This window comes from Artemia franciscana, chromosome 4 (genome assembly GCF_032884065.1).
Source record: "Artemia franciscana chromosome 4, ASM3288406v1, whole genome shotgun sequence".
NCBI classification, from domain to species: domain Eukaryota; kingdom Metazoa; phylum Arthropoda; class Branchiopoda; order Anostraca; family Artemiidae; genus Artemia; species Artemia franciscana.
In genome coordinates this window covers 34,028,632-34,051,703 of record NC_088866.1, presented here as the reverse complement: position 1 = coordinate 34,051,703, position 23,072 = coordinate 34,028,632, and the positions used below count along the sequence as shown (strand labels likewise).

Genomic DNA, 23,072 nt, shown 5'->3' with positions numbered 1-23,072 from the left:
AAAACTGTATATTGATTTCTAGACCGTATTTTTCGTGTATTGATTTTTTCTATTCAACTATATAATTTTTTAATTTTTGTTATTAAGGGGCAGGTTCTTTTTTTCGTTAGAACAATGTAATTCTGTAGTATTACTTATGTCTTTTTGTTGTGATTTTGATTAGATACTGCTTCATTAATTATCTATAATAGTTAACTCCATCCTCCTGGTTTTTATGCCAAAATTATTACTAGGCTTCAAGACTGAATCCACTCACTTAATTATATTTATTTTACAGAGTAAGATTTTTTTAAAGACTTGAAGGCATTTAATAGCTCTGCAGTTACTAACCAGATGTATTTCACTCAATAATAAGTTTACCGTAAACAAAAAATAGCTTTAATGAAAAGAGTTGGTGGATTGGGTGGAGGGAGTAAGACCCCTCATATTTTTGGCATCTTTTTTCGTTTATATTTTAATGTGGCTCTTATCTTAAATGTGATAAAAAGAACAATTTCTGTTCGTTATTAATTGGCTATAGTAAGTAAATTTCAGTCAACACTTTAGATTTTGAAACGCACCACCATATGGATATGTCCCCTTTGAAATTTCTAGATCCTTATATGCATTTTCGACACCTTAAACCAGATGTTTGTCTTATAGTCTTTGACAGACGAAATTTTGGCATTATTTGGCCCAAATTTGTTACTGTGGTATCAAATGGTAAAAAGACGGTGTTTATTCCATTTTGTGTGACCTTTGGCTCAGTTAACCTAGAGAAAAATTTCTAAGGGGAGATGAGAGGCTCCGAAATGCCAAAAAATGACTATTATATTTTTTGGTGCTACATGTTTAAAATGACTAAAACGACTAAAAATGACTTTAAAATGACTGTTTATAGATAAAAAAAAAGTTATGCACTGGTGCATTTCACACACCCATCAGTAAAGGTAGTGAAGGTTTTTTTTCAAGAATGTTTCAAAACGCTAAAAGTTTTATTTTTAGATCATCATTCTTGCTTTGATGGAGGTATGAATTTATTTTTATTGTTTGATAGTGATTTTATTACTCTTTTAGATTGAGATAAAAAATCGAAACAAGGATGAAACTAAGGCTGTTTTAATGGAACTACTTGACAAGCGTCACGTCCGCCACTACCGACTCCTAAATGAGTTGATGGATGACCTGGCTGAAAAGGCCGAAAAGAATCTGCCACCATTTGTAAGTAGTTTTCATCCAATATAAACTGATTTAGGACGGAAGGAAACACGCTTGTTTTGAATGCATCGAATTCAAAAAGTGAAGCAATTAATTTTGAAGCTTAAATTTTTTTTAAGTCCCAAATAAAAAAGTATTTACACTTCTTTATTAGATCATATTTAGTTCACCCTCTTAGATTTAACTTTGTTTTTATTTCCACGTTTTGTTTTAAAATATGATGTAACATTTTGCTATTTTGATAATTAAAGCAATTTTGATTCGATAATATATATATATATATATATATATATATATATATATATATATATATATATATATATATATATATATATATATATATATATATATATATATACCGAATCAAAATTGGAGAATACTACTTATTTGAGTTTCCTTTCGTGGCATCCAACATTCTTAAAAAAGTTCACCAAAATAGTTTTTAATAGGACCTGCTACTGCTACTTCTACGTGATTTTTTTTATTATAGTTTTCTCTTCAGATGAGGGGTTAACTGTACTATTATCAAAGTATGTACAAAAAAAACAAAATGATCAAATTCAGTGTGGCATATGGCTATGTCCAGGTATTTGGAGGGCGAGGCTGGGTTGCAATTAAACTGAAAGGGGTTATGAAAATTGTTATTTTTGGTGGTAAATGTCCCCTGTGAACTAGCTGTGGCAACTGTTTATGTCTATCCTGTTTTATTGTATCAATTAATGCTGCTATTAAATGTTTATTTTGAATTTTATGTGTGTGATTAAATAACTGTAACGGAAACAACAAGAAATCCGGTATGAGTGCAGAAAGCTTTGAGGAGAGATACAAATTATGTTATTAGTATTCTTTACAACAATCTGTATATATGTTCAAAACTGAAAAAAGGTTAAGTGGGAATATTTTTTAAGTGTTTAAAATTTTTTTACTTTATTTTTTCGCCTTTTTTAGATTCCAGATCCACCGAAAAAGCCACTTTCAACTTATATGTTGTATTCGATGTCTAAACAGAAGAAAATTAGAAGAGAGAACCCAGATTTGGACATGGTGAGTTTTGTTATGTATTTTTTTTGTTCTAATATATTATACTTTCGTCTTTTAAGTGATAACGTTAAAACAGGAGGAGACACCCCCCTTGAAAAGATTTGTGTAGAAGACTTCCTAGAAAAATTGAACAGTTGTCTCAGAACAGTTTTTTTTGTGTTTTGACCTATGATATACCTGATTTACCGCCTGACCCCCCCCCCCCCCTAATGGTTGGACCTGTTTGTGTTCTCTTGTGACTCAACTGCCATCTTTAAGTGATCCCAGAAGCTGCATACTAGTTTTGGAATTGAGACAATGTACTTTAAGGCTTATGTTCCTGGTTTATGTTTTGGTATATCATTTTTCCAAGTCGTAAAATATAATTGTTTACATATTATATGAAAATTCGCTGTCATTCTATCAATGAGATTCAGCTTGATCCATCTGATGAATTGGACTTATGAAATTCGCTTTGCATTTTTTTTCTGTATTGAAAACATGTAAAAATTGTTGAAAATAGATAAATATGCTGTGTGAATATAATAAAATAGAATTAATGTAACAGAATTATAATAGAATATAAATAGGATATAAATAGACCGTTGGATCCAGGAAGGGGGGGCAAAATTTTTGTATCGCCATCTTTTCTTGTTTTCTTTTTATTTTTTCACTCTTTCTAGAATAAATCTGTCAATTTGGTCAATTATTGGCAACTTTGTCACATTAGGCCCCTCCAAAGATTTTGCTCATTGGCACCCTCGTTGCATTCCCCCCCCCCAAGATTTTGCTCTAGATCTGCCCCTTTGTGAATATAACATGATATAATATAATCAATAAATATAATAGATAAATATTTCTAGTGTTTGAGCAAGTTTGGATCATCTTTCAAGAAAAATCGATAGTTTTGTCATAATTCTTTAATTCTTGTTGAATGAATAGGTCTGAAACTAATGTGTCCGATGGTATAAATATCTTGTTATTTCGGTGCGAGTTACTTCTGTAGACGTTTTGTAAAATGGTATGTTTCAGAGGTAGCATAAACCATAATTAAAACACATAAATTATAGTCATAAATGATATAAATTATTCAATATTTATTATATATACATTATTTAATATATATAATTGAATATTTATTTTAAAATCAAATTTATATTAAATTTTATATATATATATATATATATATATATATATATATATATATATATATATATATATATATATATATATATATATATATATATATATATATATATATATATGTATTAAAATTATTAATGTATATATATAATTTAATATTATTTAAAATATAAATTATATTAACTTCATTAATTATATAAATGATCTAAATTCAGAGATAGCATAAACCATAATTAAAACACATAAACTATAGTCATAAATTATATAAATTATTTAAAATATATTATATATATATTATTTAATATATATATAATTGAATATTTATTTTAAAATTAAATTTGTATTTAAAATATTATATATATATATATATATATATATATATATATATATATATATATATATATATATATATATATATATATATATATATATATTACAATGATTAATATGTATATAATGTAATATTATTTAAAATATAAATTATATAAACTACATAAATGATATAAAGTCAGAGGTAGCATAAAACGTAATGAAAACACATAAATTATAATCACAAAATATAAATTATGGTCAAATCAGACTGTTGCAATTTAAATCAATTTTTTGGTCCCCTGAATTTTTTCAGTGCCTTGACATATTGTTTGGACTTGCTTCATAGTTCAGACTCGGGTATTTATCTGGGAGAAGACAAAAGACAATCATTTAAAAGGTATTCATAAATCACTTCAAAATATATAATAATGATTTATATATAACACATTTCAAAAGACAAGAAATAATGATGTAAGTAATATAAAGCAAAATTAAAATAAACTAAAATTCATTTTAATGCCTTTCAACATTAAAATGTAATATTTTTTAAGTCATAAAATATTTTGTGCTCTCGTATATAACCTTAAAAAACAAGAGCTAAGAGCCAAGAGCTCATTTGGTATGAGCTCTGACAAAATTCTAAGAATCAATAGATTGATTTAAAAGGAAAATCAGAGGCTTAATGCCGATCAGGATTTAAAATATGAGCTCTTAGTCACGATGTCCTTCTAAGTATCAAAATTCATTAAGATCTGATCACCCACTCGTATGTTATAAATACCTAATTTTTTCTAGTTTTTCCTCTCCCTTTAGCCCCCTAGATGGTCGAATCTGGGAAAACGACTTTATCAAGTCAACTTGTGCAGCTCCCTGACACGCCTACCAATTTTCATCGTCCTAGCATGTCCAGAAGCACCAAACTCGCCAAATCACTGAACCCCTCCCCCCAACTCCCCCAAAGAGAGCGAATCTGGTACGGTTACATCAATCATGTATCAAGGACATTTGTTTATTCTATCCACCAAGCTTCATCCCGATTCCTCAACTCCAAGTGTTTTCCAAGATTTCCCCCTCCAACTTCCCCCAATGTCAAAAGATCTGGTCGGGATTTGAAATAAAAGCTCTGAGATATGAACTCCTTCTAAATATCAAATTTCATTAAGATCCGATCACCTATTTGTAAGATAAAAATACTCCAATTTTCACGTTTTCCAAGAATTCCGGTTTCCCCCTCCAACTCCCCCCCCCCCATGTCACAGGATCTGGTCGGAATTTAAAAGTAGAGCTTTAAAGCACAAGATCCTTCTAAATATCAAATTTCATTAAGATCTGGTCACCCTTTCGTAAGTTACAAATGCCTCATTTTTCCGGTCCGGTCCGGTTATGTTAGTCACTTATCTTAGAGAAGTTTTTATTCTTCCCATCCAGTTTCATCCTGATCTCTCCGCTTTAAGTATTTTCTAAGATTTCCGGTCCCCCCAACTGCTCCCCTCCCCAATGACGCTTGATCCGGTTGAGATTTAAAATAAGAGATCTGAGTTACGAGGTTCTTCTAAATATGAAGTTCCATGAAGATCCGATCACTCCTTCGTAAGTTAAAAATACATAATTTTTTCTATTTTTCAGAATTAACCCCCCCCCCAATTGAGTGGATCCGTTCCAATTATTTAAATCACGTATCTAAGACTTCTACTTCCCACCAAGTTTCATCCCGATCCCTCCAATCTAAGCGTTTTCCATGATTTTAGGTTTCCCCACCCCAAACTCCCCCCAATGTCACCAGATCCGGTCGGGATTTAAAATAAGAGCTTTGAGACACGATATCCTTCTAAATATCAAATTTGATTGAGATCCGATCACCCATTCGTAAGTTAAAAATACCTCATTTTTTCTAATTTTTCATAATTAACGCCCCCCCCCCAATAGAGTGGATCCGTTCCAATTATTTAAATCACGTATCTAAGACTTTTGCTAATTTTTTCCACCAAGTTTCATCCCAGTCCCTCCAATCTAAGCGTTTTCCATGATTTTAGGCTTCCCCACTCCAAACTCCCCCTAATGTCACCAGATCCGGTCGGGATTTAACTAAGAGCTTTGAGACACGATATCCTTCTAAATATCAAATTTCATTGAGATCTGATCACCCTTTCGTAAGTTAAATATACCTATTTTTTCAAATTTTCAGAATCAACCCCCCCCCCAACTACCCCAAAGAGAGCGGGTCCGTTCCGGTTATGTCAATTATGCGTATAAGACTTGGGCTTATTTTTCCCACTAAGTTTTATCCCGATCCCTCCACTCCACTCAAGTGTTTTCCAAGATTTTAGGCTTCCCTCTCCCCCCCCCAATGTCACCAGATCCGGTCAGGATTTAAAATAACAGCTCTGAGACACGATATCCTTCCAATCATCAAATTTCATTAAGATCTGATCAACCGTTCGTAAGTTAAAAATACTTCATTTTTTCTATTTCTCCGAATTAACGGGCCCCCCACTCCACCCCAGATGGTCAAATCGGGAAAAAGACTATTTCTAATTTAATTTGGTCCGGTCCTTGATACGGCTGCCAAATTTCATCGTCCTAGCCTACCTGGAAGTGCCTAAAGTAGTAAAACCGGGACTGTCAGAATTTGCGATTGCTATATGTCACTTGGTTAATTAAATAAAAAAAACTAGTTTTTTAACTGAAAGTAAGGAGCGACATTAAAACTTAAAACGAACAGAAATTACTCCGTATATGAAATGGGTTGTCCCCTCCGCAGTCCCACGCTCTTTACGCTAAAGTTTGACTCTTTGCCACAATTCTACTTTTTAAAACAACTAAAACTTTAGCGTAAAGAGCGTGGGACTGCGGAGGGGACAACCCATTTCATATACGGAGTAATTTCTGTTCGTTTTAAGTTTTAATGTCGCTCCTTACTTTCAGTTAAAAAACTAGTTTTTTTTATTTAATTTCTGAACGTTTTTGAATTAATGCATGTTTGATTTTGGCTCTCCGCACATAAATTATTGAAATGAAATTAGTATATTAATTTTTTTTTGGCTAAATGGCTTTCTCTTAGTTTTGATCAGACGATTTTGAGAAATAAGGGGTGGGGAAGGAGGCCTAGCTGCCCTCCAATTTTTCGGTTACTTAAAAAGGCTACTATAACTTTTAATATTCAATGAACGTTTTTATTAGTAAAAAATATACGTAACTTAAGAATTAACTTACGTAACAAACTTTTATATTCTTATATTTTTATTATGTGTACGAGGGGGTTTGTACCCTCGTTAATACCTCGCTCTTTACACTAAATCGTAAGTTTTGTTCCAATTCTTTAAGAATGACCCCTGAATCAAATAGGCCGTTGAATAAATAGTTGAAATCACTAAAAATATTTTAGCATAAAGAGCGAGGTATTTATCTCCTCCTAAATACCTCGCTCTTTATGCAAAAGTATTTTTAGAGCCCTTCATATGCGTAATAATCTCTGTTTGTTTTAAATTTCAATGCTATTCCTTACTTTCATTTGAAAAAACGTTTTCATGTTTATTTTTTCATTGTTTTTTTTTATAGTAATGCTAGAAAATCCTGCGCCCTTTTCATTGAATTTTTTTCAACCATGGCATATTTCTCCAAGGAAAGATCCTCCCACATAGCCCCCTCCCTCAACCCTACCCCCAAAACCAAAAAAATCCCCCTGAAAACGTCTGTACACTTCCCAATAACCATTATTATATGTAAACACTGGTTGAAGTTTGTAACTTGCAACCCCTCCCCCAGGGACTTTGGGGGAGTAAGTCATCCCCAAAAACATAGTTATTAAGATTTTCGACTATGCCAAACAAAATGGCTATCTCAAAATTTTGATCCGTTGACTTTGGGAAAAAAATGAGCGTGGGAGGGGGCCTCGATGCCCTCCAATTTTTTTGGTCACTTAAAAAGGGCACTAGAACTTTTCATTTCCGTTAGAATGAGCCCTCTTGCGACATTCTAGGACCACTTGGTCGATACGATGACCCCTGGGAAAAAAAAAAAAACAAAAAAAACAAAAAAACAAACAAATAAACACGCACCCGTGATTTGTCTTCTGGCAAAAAATGCAAAATTCCACATTTTTGTAGATAGGAGCTTGAAACTTCTACAGTAGGGTTCTCTGATACGCTGAATCTGATGGTGTCATTTTCGTTAAGATCCTACGACTTTTAGGGGGTGTTTCCCCCTATTTTCCTAAATAAGGCAAATTTTCTCAGGCTCGTAACTTTTGATGGCTAAGACTAAACTTGATGAAACTTATATATTTAAAATCAGCATTAAAATGCGATTCTTTTGATGTAGCTATTTATATCAAAATTCAATTTTTTAGAGTTTTGGTTACTATTGAGCCGGATCGCTCCTTACTACAGTTCGTTACCACGAACTGTTTGATACCAAGTGCCATAAAGACCGATTTTGAAAAATAGTTTATAGCAAAAATTTTGCTTGGATCTTTAAAAAAAGGAATTTTAATAACCTATGTTTTTTGATACATTTTTCGATTTCCTTTATTTACAAAAAAAGTAAAAATTTGAATCTCAACCATGAATTTAAAATTTAAAAGATTTCAAAATTTTTAGTCGATACTTGATACCGAAGACAAAAAAATAATAATAAATAATTATAATATAAAATAATAAAATAATATACCGATAATAATAATATAAATAATATATATATATATATATATATATATATATATATATATATATATATATATATATATATATATATATAAAATAATATATAATAATAGTATAATAATAGTATATATAAAATATAATGAACAGCAGTTTAGTTGAACAAGTCCCTAATAGTATTATTACTACAGCATTTCGGATGGTCGGAAAGGAGTATTGTTGTTCGCATGGATGAAAATTATACATGGCTTTTGATCTTTTACGCGACTGAAGCCATCGCGATCTCTACTACAGGGTTCTCTAATGCTTAAATAGAGTGTAAACAGACGTTTAAACACATTAGAACATGTTTTATAAAAAAGGGGAAAGGAATATCACCATTTGAAATCGCTCAAAACAAAGCTACTGGTAGCACCTCCCTCCAATGCCCAAGAAATTTCCTGGTCAGGCTCCTTATGCCCCGTCACGCTTTTTACGCCTCTCTGCTGGTAGGTAGGTAAATTTAATTTTTTATGTTATATAGATAAAGATTGTCGCAATGGAAATGGGACTGTTAGCCCCCCCCCCTTTAAGACCAATTATAAAGGTGTTGACCAAACATATTCCAGGACACAATAAGGATTATATACTAATTTCTACCATCTCCCCTCATCAATTTCCCCCAAACTCTTTCTATAAATGTCTAAGGATTCAATGAGAATTAGGATATTTAGGCATTAAAAAGTACTTTCTGAAGCATATGTTCTCCCCAAACCTACAAATTACCCACAGTACCTCCTCGATAATGCTTTTGTGTACTTACACATCACTGTGTAAAATTTTATGAAATATGAGTCATATCGTTTTCTGCTATGCAGATGCGTTTTTTTGCGGGTTATTTTATCGAACCAATGGTCCTAGAAGATCAAAAGAGGGCTCGTTCGCACGCTAATAAAATTTCTAGTGGCCTTTAAGTGACCAAAATGATTGGAGAGCAACTAGCCCCTTTCCCACGCCCTTTTTCTCTAAAGACATCCAATCAAACGTCTGATTTAGGCATCTGGTACTGCATAGTTGAAAATTCCAATAACTGTACCTCTTGGGATGACATAACCCCCATAGCCCATATGGAAAGGGCTGAAGGTAATGCATTTAGCTCATTTTTTGCATATAGTACTTGTTGTTGAGAAATATTCAGAAATTTTTCAGGGGGGGGATTTGTGGAAATGATTTTCTAAGGTCTGAATTCTGCATGGGAAGGTAAATTTATTGATGTTCAACTTATCTTTTTATTTTTTTTTGAATGTAAGTCTATTCAGCATGGTCTGTGTGTTTTTTAAGGGTGCTATTGGAAAGATTGTAGGCGAGTTGTATCAACAGATCCCTGATAAAAAGAGAAAAAAACTTGGAGAACAGCACCAGCTGCTCATGGATAAATATCATCAGGACTTTGAGGAATATTTGTAAGTATCTTATTTTATTTTTTTATTAGGTTTATTATTCCAACAAAATAAATCTACATCAAAAATACCTACGAAACTGATGTTAAAAAAAACAATCAACATCAAATACCCCCTCCCTCCGTATGGCTCTATGGCAGGGAGGAAGAAAAGAAAAATAAATCGAACAAATACAAAAAAGAGAGAAATAAAACAAAAAGTTACATACAATAAAAAAAAAATATACTCTAGAATAAAAACCAAACAAACGACAAAACAAGACAGAGAAAAACTGAACACACCCACACTAAAAAAAAAAGAGAAAAAAAAAATTGTGATTATCTACCGAAAACTCAGCCACTGCAAGTACCTATTAATTAGATAAATTCATTTAACTACCTTTATTTTAGTACGCAACTTCATTCAAAATTATTGTTCACTTTCTTGTGAAGATTGTCATGGTGTTATATGAAACTGATAACAGAAAGACCCAGGTTTTTCGTTGAAATAAAAGATCAAGAACGCAATCGAATTTTACCCAGAAACATCACACAGCCTAATATGAAAACATTTGATCATATTAATTTTCTTTCTCCTTTTTTGTTTATAACCTTTTTATAACTTCACTTTATATTTGCATCATTCGGCGTTGTACCTCGGTCTGGAATGATTACTTATCCTTAAAAGTGTCTCTGTTGACTTTCAAAAGAAGGTTCAACAGTCATTTAAAGCTTCGATAAAAGACTAGCGGCAAATAAGACATTCCATTGTATCTGCCGCCGCGAATTTACGAATAAAAAAATATCACACTTTTTTTTTTTACCCTGTTGAGCAAAAATAATAAATGTAGCAACGCCTGTACCACTTAATTTTGAATCTTTTACCGTACCGTCCTCGATTGATAGACTTGCCTATAGTAACTCAAACGGTAAATAAGATGAATCCTCCAGATTAGTGGAGAAACTGAAAAACGTGTTGTTTTTTTTTTTTTTTATCAACTCGAAACGTGTGTTGAGTTCGTGTTTATTGAGTTGGCTTTTTTCTCTTTCCAAATTAGTATTTGAAGCATCCAAGATGCATGAGTACCAAAATATTAATTCCTTTACTATATATGCGAGTTCTAAAGAGGATATACCACATTTTTTGTATTCAAACTTGCATGGAAATATCTTTAAATCTAAGCAAAATAGTTGAAGATAGATTGAAATCGATTGGACTTTGGTTTTTTGAGGACGTGAGATGCAATAAATTGTTACATAAAGTGTTTTGTTTTACAGCAGCTAATTACCAAATGAATCATGACTTGTTTAATTACTAAATCTCAGTGTGGTAGAAATCTGCCTTAAACATGTACCCAATATTTACTCAGGCATTTTTTTTCGGGGGGGGGGCAATTAAGAAAAATATATTTTATTTGACAATGTAACCGTAATTGAACATTCTAGAATAATTAAAATTTTGGGGGCTGGGCGCAATTGAAGTCCCTGTATGTACTTACCAATATGGATGCAATAATTTACCTAACTAAACACAGTATGTGTTTTAAACACAGTATGTATCTTTTTAAAGTATTAATTTAAAAAAAAAAAACCTTTCCGAAAAAGTAGTTTTTCAAAGAAAAGTAAAGTCTATTTTAAACTGAAGATCAGTAGATTAAAATACCTTTTAAAATTCAAACTCGAAACGACCGGAACTTACTATTAAAGAATAAATGAAACCTAAAACGAACAGAAGTTAAGTAAACAATCAATGCAAACAAACATACAATAGATGCTAATATAAATGAATAAATAAATCTTAAAACGATTGAAACTTAAATTGAGTATGCAAATCAAGCTTGAAACGAACACAAATCACTAAAACAAGAGTTTGGGTATTGCCCCCTTCTCTCACTGTAAAAGTCTAAAAACCCACTGCGTCATTGGCGCTTTACTGAAAACTGTATGTCTTGAAGAGTTATGGAAAGTATAACCAAATCAAATTGAATATTTGATATATAATGATATTAGCTATTGAAAGATCTGTCAGTTCAAGATTTTATTTCACTGTAATTTTATTTTCATTTTCGATGCTGTAAGAACTGGAAAAGAAAATATTTATAATGTAATTCGTTTTCAGCGAAGCACCAATGACGTAATTGGCTTTAGGTGTTTACAGTCAAGGAAGCGGTGCCCAAACTTTGTAGTGAAACTATATTCGTCTTGAACAATATTAGAAAGAACTAATAAATTAAACTGAATATTTGATGTATATATTAATTGCTGAAAGCTCATCAATTCAAAATTGTACTGTAATTTTAATGTTTATTTCCATTGTAAAGTACAAACGAAAATATTTGTAATATAATTCGTTTTCAGTAAAGCACCAATGACGCAGTAGGTTTTAGAGTTTTACAGTGAGAGAAGGAGGCGATACCCAAACTCCTGTTTGTAGTGATTTTGGTTCGTTTCAAGCTTGGTGTGCATATTCAACGTAAGTTTCACTCGCTTTAAGATTTATTTATTCATTTATATTAATATCTATTGTATTTTTGCTTGCATTGATTGTTTATTTTAAGGTCTAGCGGAAGTCCAAGCATTTTACTCCCTAGTCAATTATTTTTCAGAGGCGGCAACTCGATCAAAGACAAAGTTATCAGTTTTCTTCGTCGCTTCTACTAAATAAACATGAGAAGGTTGAACTTAAGGGGTTTCCCACTCAAAATTTCGATTAGGCGTAGGTTATCCTTAGCAATTCTTCTTGTAATTATTTATATAATATAATTTTTTTTATATATTTATTAACTGGCACTTTGTTGTCTGCATGCTACTTATTCTCCAGTCTCAATTTAAACCGGTTACAACTAACTTATACTTCACTGAATCGCTCAAGAACAATCCGAGTGGTTAGTCCCTTGGTCTAATTTATGAATTCTCACGCGCTCTGATTACAGCTGCATGTAGTCATCTGAGGAAAATTTTTGACTTCGGAACACAAATATGTAAATTATTTAAGGGACTGTAGCCAGCAAGTATATATTGTAGAAATAAGTTTCTGATTGTTGAATGGTATATTTTTGCTCTATTTTTTGATACTCCACAACAACATAGTCAAGTATAGCAATCTAGAAGGCAAATCCAAAACAGATTTATAATTATTTTTGAATTATAAAAAGAAATAATTGTCGGCTTTAATGTTTGATTAGATCAAAATATTCACCAGATTTTTTTTTATATCTGTTAAAATAAAAACCGCCGAAATCACTAATTCAGGAACGTCAGGCAAACTCCAAATGTTTAACATGGGAGGGATAGGAAGATTCCTAGAGAGCCCGTCCTGCCTTAAATCTTTTCGTTTCCGGTTTCACTTTTACTTCAATAGCAAAATATTTTTTTCGTTTTAAGCTTGATTTGTATATTCAATTTAATTATTACTCGCTTTAAGATTTATTTTTTCATTTATATTACTACTTGTTGTATGTTTTATGCTATGATTGCTTATTTATTATTTTTTTGGGGGGGGGGGTTTCATTTATTCTTAAATTTTCATTTATTCTTAAATTTTCATTTATTCTTCTACGTAAATCACTAAATCCAAGTATTAAAATCCAAGTCAACAAAGTGTCAAAGTAACAATAAGCAAGTTCTGTAACTCCCCAGGGGAAGTTACGCCATTTCCCCAGGGTTTGAGGCGGAGGTTCAGCCCCGGAAGCGTAGTTATTTGGCCTTTAATAACAAAATAGCAATCGCAAAATTTTGACCGGATACCCTTTGAAAAAGTGGGGCGTGGGCTAATTGCCCATTGATCACTTTTGACTCTTAAAAAGAAGTAGAAGTTTCAATTTCTGATCGAGTGGGCCCCCTCCAAAGTTAATACGACCACCCCTTCCACAAAACCCTACATTCTATAAATAAGCAACTTACATACGTTACAATTTAGATACTGTTATACATAAACGTGTATCCAGTTACAGTTATACATACATAAACCGTTATACATAAGTTACAATCCTTCTCCGGGGGCTATGGAGGATTTCTCAACCCCTAAGTTATGCTTATCGTCCGATTATTCTTGACTTTTAAAAACGGAGCTAGAATTTTAGATTTAAATCGAATGAGCCTTTTTTTAAGTCTATGCGATTACCCCTTTGATAAAAACCTTGTATATTAAAAATAAACAACTTGCATAACTTACAGCTCTTACCCTGGGGGAATTGAGACGTTTTGTCAGCCATCGAGGCATAATTATTTTAGTTAATTCACCTTTTGACTATTTTGGACATAATGGCCATCTCAAAATTTTGATTGACTGCATTTGGAGAAAAGAGGCATGAAAGGGGTGGGGGTCTAGGTGCCCTGCAATTACATTTACCTCTTGGGGGTGAGCGGGGCTGACTGTGCACAATCTTCCCATGGTGGTCTTGTTTACAGTAATCTTAGTGTACAACTAAAAAAACAATAAAACATCAAAACCTTATTGCCTTTATGACCCTAAGTTTTTTATTGTCTAAAATTAATTATAAAAAACTAAAATAACTTTACAAAAGAGATTACCACTTACAAGCAGTAGGCAATATAGAGCTATCCCCCCATTTGTGCTCCAAATGTGGGGACATTGTGGGGTTGGATTTAATGCTAGGGGTTGTGTCATTTGAGTCTCCTTTAAAGTTTACACGACCGCCTCTTCCATAAAAGCCTTATATACCCCGCAGCATAGGTTATAGCCCTTCCCTTGGGCTTGGGGGGTATGTTAACCCCGAAGTTTTTGTTATCTGATTGTTGGACTACTTCAATCAAACATCAAATCTCAAAGTTTGATCGGATGCATTTGAGATAAAAAAAAAGGTGTGTGTGTGTGTTTTTTTTTTTGGGGGGGGGGGTAGCTGCCCTCCGATACCTTTTGACTTGTCAAAAGGTAACTAGAACTTTCAATTTTCAATCAAATGAGCCACTTCTGAAGTTTATGCGACCTTTCCTTACATAAAAACCTTATATGGCCCGGGATATAACTTCAAAACGCTTGCCCCCAGGCTCTGGGTGTATGTGTCAACCTTGGAATTCTTATGGCACTTGATATCTACCAAGTGACATATAGCGATCGCAAATTCTGTCGGTCTGTCGGTCTGTCTGGCCCGGTTTTGCTACCTTAGGCACTTCCAGGTAAGCTTGGACGGTGAAATTTGGCAGGCGTAACAGGAACCAAACCATATTAAATTAAAAATTGTCGTTTCCCCGATTCGACCATCTTTGGACGGTTAAATCGGAAGAATTAGAAAAAATGAACTATTTTTAACTTACGAACGGGTGATCGGATGTTAATGAACTTTGATGTTTGGAAGGATATCTTGTCTCAGAGTTCTTATTTTAATTCTCGACCGGATCTGGTGACATTGGGGGGAGTTGGAGGGGACCTAAAATCTTGGAAAACGCTTATAATGGGGGGATCGGATGAAACTTGGTTGGAAAAATAAGCACAAGTCCTAGATACGTGATTGACATAACCGGAGCGAATCCGCTCTCTTTGGGGGAGTTGGAAGGGGGGAGGGTTAATTCTGAAAAATTAGAAAAAAATGAGTTATTTTTAACTTGCGAAGGAGTGATCGGATCTTAATGAAATTTGATATTTGGAAGGATATCGTGTCTTAGAGCTCTTATTTGAAATCCCGACCGGATCCGGTGACATTTGGGGGAGTTAAAAATCTTGGAAAACGTTTAGAGTGGAGGGATCGGGATGGAACTTGTTAGGAAAAACAATCAAAAGTCCTAGATATGTGATTGACATAACTGGAATGGATCCGCTCTCTCTGGGCGAGTTAGGGGGCGGAAGGGTTAATTCTAAAAAATTAAAAAAAATGAGGTATTTTTAACTTACGAAGGAGTGATCGGATCTTAATGAAATTTCAAATTTAGAAGGACCTCATAACTCAGATCTTTTTTTTAAATCCCTACTGGATCCAGTATCATTGGGGGGGGGAAACGCTTAAAGCAGAGAGATCATGATGAAACTTGGTGGGAAGAATAAGCACAAGTCCAAGATACGTGACTGACATAACCGGATCCGTTCTGTTTGGTGGAGTTGGGGGGGGGGGAGTAATTCGGAAAAATTAAAAAAAATGAGGTATTTGTAACTTACGATCTTAATGAAATTTGATATTTAGAAGGATTGTGTGCTTTAGAACTCTCATTTTAAATCCCGACCAGATATGGTGACATTGGGGGGAGAAGGGGGAAACTGGAATTCTTGGAAAACGTGAAAATCGAGGTATCTTACGAATTGGTGATCGGACCTTAATGAAACTTGAAATATAAAAGAATCTTATGTCTCAGATGCTCCATTTTCAATTCTAATCTCATCCGGGGATATAGAGAGCTGGAGGGGAGAACCAGAAATCTTGTAAAATGCTTAGAGTTGAGAGATCGGGATGAAACTTGATGGGAAGAATAAGCACAAGTTATAGATACGAAATTGACATAATTGGGACGGATCTGTTCTCTTTGGGGGAGCTGGGGGTTGTTAATTTGGAAAAATCAGAAAAATTGAGGCATTTTTAACTTAAGAACGGGTGACCAAATCTTATTGAAATTTGATATTTAGAAGGAACTTATTTCTCAGAGGTCTTATTTCAAATCCCGACCAGATCTGTTGACATTGGGGGGAGTTGGAAAGGGAAACCGGAAATCTTGGAAAACGCTTATAAATGTCGTAAATACTTGATTGACATAACCGGATTGGATCCGCTCTCTTTGGGGGAGTTAGGGGGTCGGGTTCAGTGCTTTGGCGAGTATGGTGCTTCTGGATGTGCAAGGAGGATGAAAATTGGTAGGCGTATCAGGGAGCTGCACAAATTGATTTGATAAAGTCGTTTTCCCTGATTCGACCATCTGAGGGGCTGAAGGGAGAGGAAAATTGAAAAAAATTGAGATATTTTTAACTTACGAGTGGGTGATTGGATCTTAATGAATTTTAATATTTAGAAGGACCTCGTGACTCAGAGCTCTTATTTTAAATCCTGAACGGCATTAAGCCTCTGATTTTACATTTAAAGCAATCTATTGATTCCTAGGATTTTGCTAGAGCTCATACCATATGAGTTCTTGGCTCTTGGCTCTTCCGACCTCGTCACAAGTGTCATATGAACTCTTAGCTCTTGTTATTTTCTGATGTTTGAACTATTTATAACAAAATGGCTATCTCAAAATTTTTATCGGAAGTATTTGGAGAAAAGGGCTGGAGGGGGGGGGGCTTGCTGCCTTCTGATTGCTTTTGACTCTTAAATTTGAACTAGAACTTTCAATTTCCAATCAAATTAGTCCTCTCTGAAGTTTATACGAGCACCCCTACCATAAGAACCTTATATGCCCCCAGTGCATAGCTTATAACGCCAGCCCCCAGGCCCTGGGGGGTTGTGTCGACATCTGAGTTTTGTTGTCTTACCTTTGAACTATTTTTAACAAATGGCTATCTCGATATTTTTATCGGATATGTTTGGGGAGAAAAGGACGTGAGGGGGGAGGGCTTTTTGCCATCCGACCACCTTTGACTCTTAAAAGGGCAATAGGACTCTCGGTCTCCAATTGAATGAGCCCCCTTTGAAGTTTATACGACGGCCCCTTCCATATGAAGTGTCTCTGAAAAAAACAAAACAAAAAACATTGGAGCCGTATGGCCTTTACTATAAGTGTGATCTCAGTGTGTTCCAATCCTGGAAATTTATATCTATTTTTCATTGAACAAGTGCATCCCCCTTAACAACATTGAACGAACACTGGAAAATGTCCTTTTGATTTTATTCATTTAATATACCGCGATATTTATAAAATTGCTTATCAAAAAATAACTTTTTGTGCAAGTTAATGAAAATAAAGTATTGCTGCAGGAATTCAAAGGAAAAAACCAAGGTTGTATTTAGGGGGGACCGGGTTTACAACCCCTCCCCCGGGATCTTTGTCTGATTCATAAAAACTTTATAAAATGCGTTTAAGAAAATATTTTGACACCTTTTTGAAGTTTTTTTGTAGCCCCCCCAAAAAATATCCCTCCTCCCGAACAAAAATCCTGCACACGCCTTTGCCTAAACCGCAACTTCTTATGGCAGATTCTGCAAGTTCGCAATGCTAGTTGACAAATTCCATTTCAGTTGAGACTTGTTTACCCATATTGTGGCAGTTTACATGGAGATCACAAGCTTGGTAGGATTGGCATGCCGTCAGATTTGTAAAATCTGTCAAATGGAGACATGCTTTCAGAAAAGAGGAATTACTCGCAATTTTTTTCTGCTTGGGAACAAATCTCTGGGTTAAGTTGATATGCTGTTTATGGAGCGTTTCAGTACTTCATTTTCTCGTCTAATACGAATTTTTTCTAGGACAAAATATCCACAAATGGCTCCTGTATTGTGTGGAGAAGGAAAGGTAAGTAAAATTCTCCAATTTTATTTCTTGCTAATTGAAAAGAAAAATACAACGAAGCAGGTAGATTATCTTCTTCCTTGTCGATTGTTCGATTATTTAAAAATTAGGTTTTGTATCTATATTCATTGGAATTATGGTTCTTTTATTGTAACTTGTGTTACGTTTGACTGACAGGCTTAAGAACTTCAATTCATTTTGTTTCCACTGAAGCTGCTGCCTCTTAGTGGTAATTCCTCGCAGCATCTAATGACTTCTTCTTTGTGATCCCTGTAGTATTCAATCTCAGTGTTACCCATTTTTTGTTTTATTTTGCATATAAAGGTTTATTTTATAATATGTCTTCTATGATGTTGGAACAGGAGCTCCCGAAATTCTATTTGATTGATCTATGGACCGTCCTAGCCGAGTGGTTGGCATGCTAGACTTGAAATCCTTTCTTCGTGAGGATTGGGGTTCGATTCTTGGTGTCACTTGTTATTTGATTTGGAACGGGGGTCAGTGGCGTGACTCTATAAGTTCAGTCAGAGTCTACTCAGATTTAAATGGGTAGCTGGAGAAATCTGGGGAAGATAGCATTTAAGGGTATGCAAAACCCCAGGATGGCAGGCCCTCAACCATTTGCACTTCCTGGTCGAAGGGCCACGAAACGGAGATTAGCACCGCTAATAGGGACTGTGAAGTGAAATGCGTTGTTTTCTACCTTTTTTTTATTATTAGATCTATACCATTTAAATTCCATAATATTGTTTAGTCTTTCTTTACCATTTAAATACCAAAAATTATGATTTTTTTTACGTTGTATATGCTTTTTAGTAGGTGTATCTAAAGATTTCTTTTTAACGTGTTTTATGCGTATAAGACGTGATTTTCTATCATTATTTTAGATACCGCCCGCCATATGCCCCAAATATTCAGATGCGATTAACTGAATAGTACGGGTGCACGCGTTGAAGTCTTTCAGGGGCGTGAGCGGAGGAAATCTTGTGTTGAACTTATTGCTAATAAATGACCGCTCGAAATGTAGATTTGGAAATAGAGAAATACCTCTATGTACATAGATTTTGTTATTATTATGGGCTCAAACGTGGACTGATGCTGAATGAAGTATTCTGAGGGTTCTGATATATGTCCTTTTTATTCTTTTTTTTTTTTATTTATTGAAAATCTATTGAAGTAGAAATAAGGGTAATTTTTAAAGAACTATGACATTTAGTTTTAGGGTAAGATTTTATTATTACAACACACATCTGGCCTCACAAAAGGCTATATTTCCTGCATATGTAAATTTGTGTCTTTTGTATTTCTGAGTCTCTCTATCTCTCTCCCTCCCTTCCCTTCTTTTTCTCTAATAAATTTAACGTAGCATCAGTCGCTGTGTTTCAAATCTTTCTTCGTTAGAAAACTTTATGTTATACTCCTGCGTTATGTGGAATTCCAGAAGAACCGATTTTTGAAATAATATACAACTAATTATTAATCAAAGCTCATTCTCCCTTTCCTCTCGATGCCACTTAGGTTTTTACAGCATTTTACACGAGTATTCAGTAACGAAATACATGTGTAAACCTGGGAAAACTGCGTTCCACGAGCCACAAGTGGCCTGAAGATAAATATATGTAGGATGCTGCGACCTTACGTCAATCTTATTCTTTTGATCGGGCCATATTTCACAGCATGTTTCTGATAATTTTCCCGAATATTTCCAGTGTAACTTTATTTCCAGTTAGCCAGAAGGGCAACCTTTGTTTAGCTTAACGTTTTTTGACAGTTATACAGTTTTAGCAGTTTTGATAGTTTTGAACGGTTTTTTGATATTTATAATTTCGAATTAAATCGGTAGGTTATCAGTAAAACTGCTAATATATAGGAAAATTGAGGATCAATATCGTTTGTTTAAGGACTTTCGGCGCCCTCAAAAATTATTCTCGTGTCTTTGTGTCGTCTGACTGTCTCAAAGACCATAGGATCCATTTGCAAATTTTCAAGCGCCACAGAGAACTCACAAATCTGACAAATCAGTTAAATGATATTTGCTTAAAATTTTGGTAAAAATTTGATAGGGAATCATAAATTTGTCAATAATTCAGAAAGCTAACGAGAGATATTTTAAAATAAAGAATCTCTTACTAATTGCTAAGCAAAGCGCGGTCAATTCAACGTACATTCAGCATAAATAATACGTCCCCCATGTCGGCAAGGTTTTCAATCAAAGCTGGTAGCACCACAAGGTAACTCCCAAAGGTTTCAAATTGCTCATATGATATTTCATTGAGCTTCATTTCATACGGTGAATTTCAAAGGTACCACATTGGTACGAACCGATCAATAAAGGCAGGATTGAAGGATTTCTTCAGTAGTTGTTATGACTGAATAAGTGATAAACGTTTTCAGTACTGACTTTAAAGCTTAAGTTCTGAAAGGAGACGGCCAACCTGAAAGATTCAGAATCTTTTATTAATCAAACAATAGTTATAATCATAGCTGAAGCCAGACTGAACACCATTGTTTGTTATGATTGGAATAAAAAGTGGCTAAGAACGCTAACAGGAAAAATGCACAATTCGTGTGGTACAAATCAAATCATTTTGGGTAATTAGGTCTTGGTTGATAAGCGTTTTGTTCTGTGATGCCTTGTTAGGTGCAATAGAAAGGCCTTGTTAAGCTTTGAATGCTATCTAGGCTTCTTTAAATATAATTAATACCACTTTCAAACAGCTAGATGGCACTAATGTGAGACAGTGAATATGTCTTAACTGGGTTTTCTCGTGCAATACTATCATATTAGGGCACTAATGGAATTTTGGGCAGTCCAGTTTTCGAATATTTACACCATCAGAGCAGTAAACGCCGCGTAAAATGAAATTTATGGGTACACATGGATGAAGTTATGAAGCTACTTCACCGCTGGCAACGCCATCATATTCAAGTAAAAATTGTTTTACGCAATGCTTATATTTCATTTTGTAGAATGTTATGGTGTAATTAAACTCCTTTACAAAATTAAAACTTAACACACGTGCACCTAAAGAAGAAAAACCAATTTGGAATATTTCCAAAACTGACTGCTCGGACTATGGTGTAATTAAACTCCTTTATAAAATTAAAAATTAACAGACGTGCACCTAATTTAGGCATAATTCCAAAACTGACTGCTCCTACTGAATATACGTGCTCTTTTGAAGCATTCGGCGCCTGTTTCCCGGAGAGTAACCATTTCACTTCCCCTTTGTTTTTGACTATGGATGCCTTTATTTACCTCAGATCAATTCTCTTCGATTGAAAAGTCACCGCTTGAGTAATCAGATGGATTTGCTTTTTAGCAGCTCTTAGAGATGAAGAACCTGAAAAAAAGGAGAATCTTAGCAATATACAAACACGGATATGAATGTAAAAAAAAATCCAAAGGAAGTATAAGAAATCTTTTGACAAATAGGAAAATCTGAGGATTTTAGGGAGGGATCTAATAGGCTCGATACTTTCTTAAGACGTAAAATGACCAAACAACGTTGCTATGTATGTCTGGTTAAAAACAAAGTTCACTGAGCTCTTCTTTCGATCAAACTAAGAAAAGCGAGTTTGTTAGATTAGACGAAATAGAGATATTAAAACGTGAAAAAAACAACAACCTATATATGAGGGTAGCTGCTGATCTTTAACTCCATTTCTTTTCGTCGAAGTTTAACTTCTTCTTCTTCTTATGTTTATGAGGTCTGTGGATCGGTAGGATGTCCATTCACCTTTTAGACATTACAGGAATACCTTCGCGGATTATTGAAAGCTTCTGGCAATATTCCTAGAAAAAAAAAATCTACCGGTTGTTAACAAGCAACGTGCTGCTAGTAATAATGGTGTCTTTTCAGGATTAACTAGCGCTTGACTGAAAAATAATAAATTACAAGAAATATAACCGGATAGTAATTCCAAGTATTTTAGTGATCGACTGCCTTTGAAAGCGATTGTTTTGAAAAATTTGATTTTTTAATGTTAATTTGAATAGATAAAGCATTAAATAAATTAACTCTTAGTCCTACTACTCTTGTATTAAAGCACTACCCACTCAAGCATGGGTAGAAAAAGTCATTGTAGTTCTATTGAACTATGTCGATTCAAACTACCATTTTTAAGTGCTTTGGTTACTATTGGCATGTATCACTCTTTACTTATAGTTTGTTGCCATGAATTGTTTGAATTTTATCTAAAAAGCTCCTTTGAATGTCTGTGCCTAGAGTAGCAGATTTTTTTTATAGAAGTGAAGTTCCAAAATTTTGGGTTGTTTTAACTGGGTTAGTATTTAATGCAAGAGGACCAATCAGGCTTTGAATAATGTTTTGTTTATCATTCGAAACAAAGTCAGTTGGTGCAAGTTCCCGGATTAATGAGGTTTTATAAATAACTTTTCAATAGAGACAAATTCTTCTATTTGACAATAAAACAACAACAAAATTTCTGGATATTTTGATCACATACGGTGGCCATTTTCAACATATAAAGTGACGACGACTGTTTATCTGCGTCAGTTTATCGTCAATCGGCCATTTATCTTCTGAAAACGGCCACTGCATATGTGACTAAGATATCCAGATATTTTTTTTTGTTGTTTCACTGCCAAATAAAAGGATTTGTCCCTATTTAATATTTATTTGTATGTCATGGAAAGGCAGTGTGGTCTTCGAAAATACCTAATGCAGTTTTAAAACCATTCCGCAGAAACAGCTGTTTGGTAAACCCAAGAGACCTACCAACATGTATACACTGATTTGCCAAGATGTGAGGGAAAAAATGAAGGAAGAGCTTGGAAGAGATGTTACTTTCGTGAGTATCTTCTTTTGTGAGTTTTGTTTGAACCAAGCTATTTTCTATTTACACCTTGTCTAAGAAACATTCACAACTAAGACGGATATATGTTCTCTCAAATAAGTCTTTCACTGTAGTTG

The 23,072-nt window shown here is 34.0% G+C and overlaps 1 protein-coding gene across 2 annotated transcripts in view; it reads left to right on the top strand.

Annotated features, from left to right (window-relative positions):
• Window positions 1-23,072, top strand: part of LOC136026336 (SWI/SNF-related matrix-associated actin-dependent regulator of chromatin subfamily E member 1-like) — a 71,274-nt gene that overhangs the window by 15,084 nt on the left and 33,118 nt on the right. Inside the window, exons 3-7 of one of the 2 annotated variants that reach the window (XM_065702769.1) lie at window positions 1,057-1,200; window positions 2,146-2,241; window positions 9,651-9,772; window positions 18,093-18,138; window positions 22,846-22,950. In XM_065702769.1, the coding sequence (XP_065558841.1) occupies window positions 1,057-1,200; window positions 2,146-2,241; window positions 9,651-9,772; window positions 18,093-18,138; window positions 22,846-22,950 (513 nt within the window). The remainder of the gene's footprint in view (window positions 1-1,056; window positions 1,201-2,145; window positions 2,242-9,650; window positions 9,773-18,092; window positions 18,139-22,845; window positions 22,951-23,072) is intronic. The other variant, XM_065702770.1, reaches the window with a different exon arrangement.